The sequence below is a fragment of the Octodon degus genome, unplaced genomic scaffold (genome assembly GCF_000260255.1).
Source record: "Octodon degus isolate 3935 unplaced genomic scaffold, OctDeg1.0 scaffold00014, whole genome shotgun sequence".
NCBI classification, from domain to species: Eukaryota; Metazoa; Chordata; class Mammalia; order Rodentia; family Octodontidae; genus Octodon; species Octodon degus.
In genome coordinates this window covers 5,654,009-5,659,271 of record NW_004524590.1, presented here as the reverse complement: position 1 = coordinate 5,659,271, position 5,263 = coordinate 5,654,009, and the positions used below count along the sequence as shown (strand labels likewise).

The 5,263-nt window shown below is 43.4% G+C and overlaps 1 protein-coding gene across 1 annotated transcript in view; it reads left to right on the top strand.

Moving 5' to 3' along the window:
• Nucleotides 1–5,263, top strand: part of Cntnap5 (contactin associated protein like 5) — a 930,940-nt gene that overhangs the window by 478,396 nt on the left and 447,281 nt on the right. Inside the window, exon 10 of the mRNA XM_004626336.2 lies at nt 1,826–1,997. Within this exon, the coding sequence (XP_004626393.1) occupies nt 1,826–1,997 (172 nt within the window). The remainder of the gene's footprint in view (nt 1–1,825; nt 1,998–5,263) is intronic.

Below are 5,263 nucleotides of genomic sequence, written 5' to 3'. Positions count from 1 at the left end.
TCTCTCTCTCTCTCTCTCTCTCTCTCTCTCTCTCTGTTAAACACATGGCCTTCCAGATGGTAAACATGAGCTCTTAACCTCTCTTGTTGCTTACTTCCATACTCCAGAGGATACCAACGATTTCTTAACTATCAATGGAGTATAGTTAAAACTATAAAATAAAAAAGGGGCTTTTCCTAAGAACAGGGTGCATACTGATGTTCCTGGAAAAAAAGAAACAGTGTAGAATAAAATCCTTGAGGCTGTCCTTTGGGCGAGGACAGGGCCCCAGTCTTTCACCCCAGAGATAACACATTCCATCAGAGAGAAAATGTGCTCTGTAAGTGTTTTCTGTGGCTTATTTCACTCGGTTACGCTGGAGCTTTGAGAGATTGGTGATGATACGCCTATTCGATAGACACAGCAACTGATGTTTGCGATATAAAATAATCTGTACAGAAATTAATGGAGCAGGGATTCAAACCCAGACCAGCATTTTCCAGGACAATAAAAAGATAATGTCACCAATGACAATAAAAAGATAATGTCAAAGTAAGCATCTTGGGGGTCCTCAAAAATATACTGTGGAGACTCTAATTACATATCTTCCACACTATTTTAGCAACAGAGAAAGAAGAGTTCACATGAAAATATATTTCAGGCGAAAATGTTTTTGAGTAATTCTGGTGTAACAAAAAAATGACATGTTAGGAAGGCACAATGACCACCCTCCTTCAAAAAGGTGCCCTTCTGAGGGTGGGTGGGAGGTACCGCCGTAGGAGTAGACTTTGCTATGATTTGGACAGAATTTAAACAAGTGCCTCACACGTAGTCTATAAACTTAAGCAATATGAAAAATGAAGTTCACTAATAATAGTCAACTTACATAAATCTTCTCTACAGCTCCAATTAGAAGTTGTGGCATCTTGCTTCGTTTTATGGTGTGCCCGTAAGCTGTTAACCAGCAGCTGGGCTTCAACCCGGCAGAGACTGTCTATTAGAGACGGCTGAAATAATTCCCAATTATTTATGGGTTATTGCTATGTTTTCAAGCTTATATTCCCATATGCCCAGCACCTATTAACACCGTTGAGGTAGAGCTTATAAAGAGCACAAGCACTCACATACCTGCTTCACCCTACACCTGTCTTAATGAGAAGGAGCTATCAAGCTATACTAAATCAGTGTAATGTAGTTTTAAAAAAAGAGGGGTGTTTAAAGAGGTATGGTGTTAACCTTTCACCGGTCCCATTATCATTCTATAACTATGTGCATTCAAATCCATGGCTCCTGCAATGACTTGATCTGCTGTGTATGTGATTTCAAAATTCCAGGAACGGTCTTATGTGTACCTTTCTTGCGATCTAAACCCACTAATGATAACAATTAACCAGACGATTGCTCTGCTGCTGTTCTTACCCAAAGCATAATTTCCTTTGAAAGTATAATTGGAGTTGAATTGTACGTGTAAATGTGTGTTTCAAGTCAGAGCTGAGATTCCCAAGTGCTTATGACATGCTGCGTCATTGCAATGGGCATAGGGGGCCATGGGAAAGAATGCCCAGTAGCTTACCAGCCCAGGATAGGAAGAAGGACGTACAAAGCATGCAATGACCATTTGCTTTAGCAGTGTGGCACTGTAGTCTCCCATAAGCCACTGAGTATTCTGGTGTGTACTAGTTCTGTCCCTCCCTGCACATGGCATGATTTGCAGCAGAAGTATGTGCGTGGCTATGAATGAGAAAGCACTAGAATAATTAGACCTCAAGGTCTTCTGTCAATAGGTCGCCAGAACAATGACTGATCACTTCAGCCTTCTTCTTCATCTTTTTTCTCTGTCCCACAGGGTGCCCCGACAATCTCACCGATTCCCAATGTTTAAATCCCATTAAGGCTTTCCAAGGCTGCATGAGGCTCATCTTTATTGATAACCAGCCCAAGGATCTCATTTCAGTTCAGCAAGGTTCCCTGGGGAATTTTAGTGATTTACACATTGATCTGTGTAGCATCAAAGACAGGTAATTATTGTCTCTTCTCCTCTGTTCTCCTACCCGCTTCCCATTCTCACTGTTCTAATATGTGTTTCTTTAAGCCAAGTTCTAATCCGCCAACATTAGCCACATTAGACATAATTGAGTCACCTAATAGAAAAATATTTCTGAAAAGGTTTCAGGCTCAGAGAAAAAAATGGTTTAAATTAGTTGAGTCTCTCTTCATGTTGACTTGCAGTAAATGGGATATGCAAATTAAATCAAAATACAAATTTGTGAAAGGATTAAAATTTTATGCGTAAACAACATTTGATTACTTTGAAGTTAAGAGTAAAGCAAAAAGGGAAAAAGGATTGCTTCTCTCCTAAACCATTTTATTCTTCTCAATGGTGGGTATCTTTTCACAAGCTCAGAAGTACCAGCCCTCCCCCCGGAACCCCACAGCCAGATGTTGGAGGGCCTGTCAGCACTGTACAGAGCAGCACTCACGGATGGTGACCTTTGCTATCCTGTGGAAGTTCTGGCCTTGAGGAGATAAGACTGTGGCTCTCAAGAGTCTACTCTTTTGCTCTGCCACCCGCAGATGTAGCCAAAGCTCTTTCTGTCTCTGCATCTCTCCTGGCATCTGGTCTGTCTTACAATGGAAGTTTCTAGATTTAAAGACACAGCGCAGAAAACCAAAGAGACCAGAGCCTGAATTCCAGCAAGATTTACTCTGTTTCTTCTCTGATGCTGACCTTTGTTTTTCAAATTCTGCTCACCTCAGTCAAGTATCACTGACAGAGCGGGTGACCTGTATCTGCTAAGTGCCCACCTGTGTGCTGCTGATAGAGTTGTTCTGCTCACATTTCATCAGGAGATGAAGCAGCCACTAAAATAAAGTGAGAGAGATGACAAGAAACGCATCTTTCTTTGATGGCACAGTAGCTAGGCCATGGGAATGAGCTCAGGCAGATTTGAGGCTGGGATATTGAGTTCAGCCTTAAAAGCGGAGACCTATTAGGGTTTGTCAAGATGCCAGTGGCTGGGATTTGGCAGAGTATAGTGCTTTGTGAGACGTGGAAACAGAAGAGAGCATGGTTTGTAAGAACAAACTTTGTTTTCTTTTTTGCTGTACTGGGGTATTAAACTCAGGACCTTTTGCTTGCCAGGCAAGTACTTATTCTACTGAGCTATCTCCCCAGCCCCAAACTTTGAGATTCAGAATACTATTTTTTTAGCATTTTAACTGTCTCTTACTGGGATGGAGTTCTAACTGATGAAGTGTAATAACGTCATTGGGCATAGTCATTGTTTTCAGTGGTACGTAACTAGTCACATGTCTTACTATCAAATGTGTCTCCAGTTCCGTCCATACAGCGCATTATGATGGTAAGTAAGTGTGAGTGGGGCACGTGGCTTGGACGTATGAGGGCAAATCAGGAAGAACTCTGTGTACTAGTGGAGCTTGTTTTATGCTGCAGGTGAGGATCGGAAGGAAGTGGTTAGGTTTGCCTAGTAGAAGGAGTGTTCAGGAACGAGGAAGACGCAGGGGTAAAGAGTGAGTGCAGAAATGAAAGGCAGTAAGAGGGTCTGCTGAACAGCATGCAGCCAGCTCTCTAGAGCCTGGGGCCCCTGGGAATGGCGGACTGAATGTGCTGGGACTTTACACATGCTTGGTCGCTAATAACATCACATGTGAGAGAATCAAGGAACCACACAAGTTCCTTCCTGACTGCCGTGCTTCGTTTTGTCCTGTTTTATTCTGTCTCTATTTGACCAGCTGGAAAAGTGGATAATGAAATGTGTGCGTCATTAAGGTGTGCTAGTTTAGAGATCTCAGAATTAAAGGTATCACCCGCAGCCACCCCCCCAAGTCTCCCGTAATTGGGAGGGGAGGATGCTGCTCCACCAGCCAGCACAGCCTCTGCGAAGCTGGGATCAATACTGGGAGCCTTCACCAACGGGGTCTTTTTGATACCTTAATTTCTAATCAGGGAAGCTTTCATTATTTGTGATTACATGAAAGTCATTCCCGTCTACTACATCATTACTTTTGTGTAATTGTAGACTTGTGTAATTACGTTATATACAATCGTGTTTTAGCTAATTATATAATGGAGAATTGTTTTTAGTTTAGTGAGTAAATGGCAATGTTTTTTCTTGATTTACCAGACATTTTCTCTAACAGAAAGGAAACCTGTGGCAAAATGTTTGGCCTAACTTATATTGATTGAATTCACATTTAATATTTGTTGGAGAGGAACAAGCATCCAATAGGCAGGTGGTTTCTGAGTTTTGAGTTTCGCATTTAATGCATCAATCAGTGTAAACTTGATTTGAGGGTAAGTGCAAGTCTTTGCCTTTGAGGAGCTGGGCACCGGGTGAGGTGAGATGGGAGGAGTCGGCAGTGGCCTTCCTTGCCTGGGCTCCTACCTCAGAAGTCTGCGAGGGCAGCCTGAGCATTTCTCTTCCCTCCTAGCCTCCTTCCCTACCTGTCTTAGTGATGGACAGAAAACTCCCCTTTGCCTTCTAAGGCTTCTTCTCCTTCACAGAAAAGCAGGATCTGGCCTTCCATCTGCTTTTCTGGACACCCACTTTCACACGTAGGATGCCTTGTACTGGTCACTGTGTAGAGACCAGACACCCGGGAGCGCTCCTGGAGGAGGAGAGAGTGTCCAGATGTCTTAGAGCATCCTCTAGCAAAGGCCTCAGGCAGGCCCCATTTTCACCTGTGGCTTGCGCACTGTGTGAGCTGCTCAGAATGTGTCTTGGAGAAATACTTCTGAGAGATTAAATAATTTGAACCAGTATCACTAATAATGGGCAAATTATCTAATCTTCTGGCCTCTAAAAGAAAAGAAGCAAGTAATGGCCAGGCCATATCTCAGGGATAATGGAAAGTACTGGCTTTAGGCAGGTGTAGAGCATCACACCCAAGAAAATAGTGGGTGGAAAGGGACGTGAAGCAGAGTGGACCTTTGCTGGAAGACTGCAAGCCCTTCTGGAAGTTCTGGGATAAGATGAGCCACCATCTCTGTCTCCTACCAGCCAGCTCACTAGGCTCATGGGCCTTCTACCCTAGGCTCCGTTCTTCATGAGCTGTATCTGTTCACTCTCTTGGACATGAAGAAAAGCATGATTCCCAACCATCATTGTGAAAAATTAAAGAATTGATTGGGGGCCTGGCCCTAGCTCAGGCCTTTAAGTGGCTGCTTCCACAAAGCTGTCAGCCTCAGGTTGCTGGAGTTCGAACCTCACACCTCTCCAGCTGGCCAAAAATGCCGTGAAGGCATTCGAGGAACAAAAAAAAA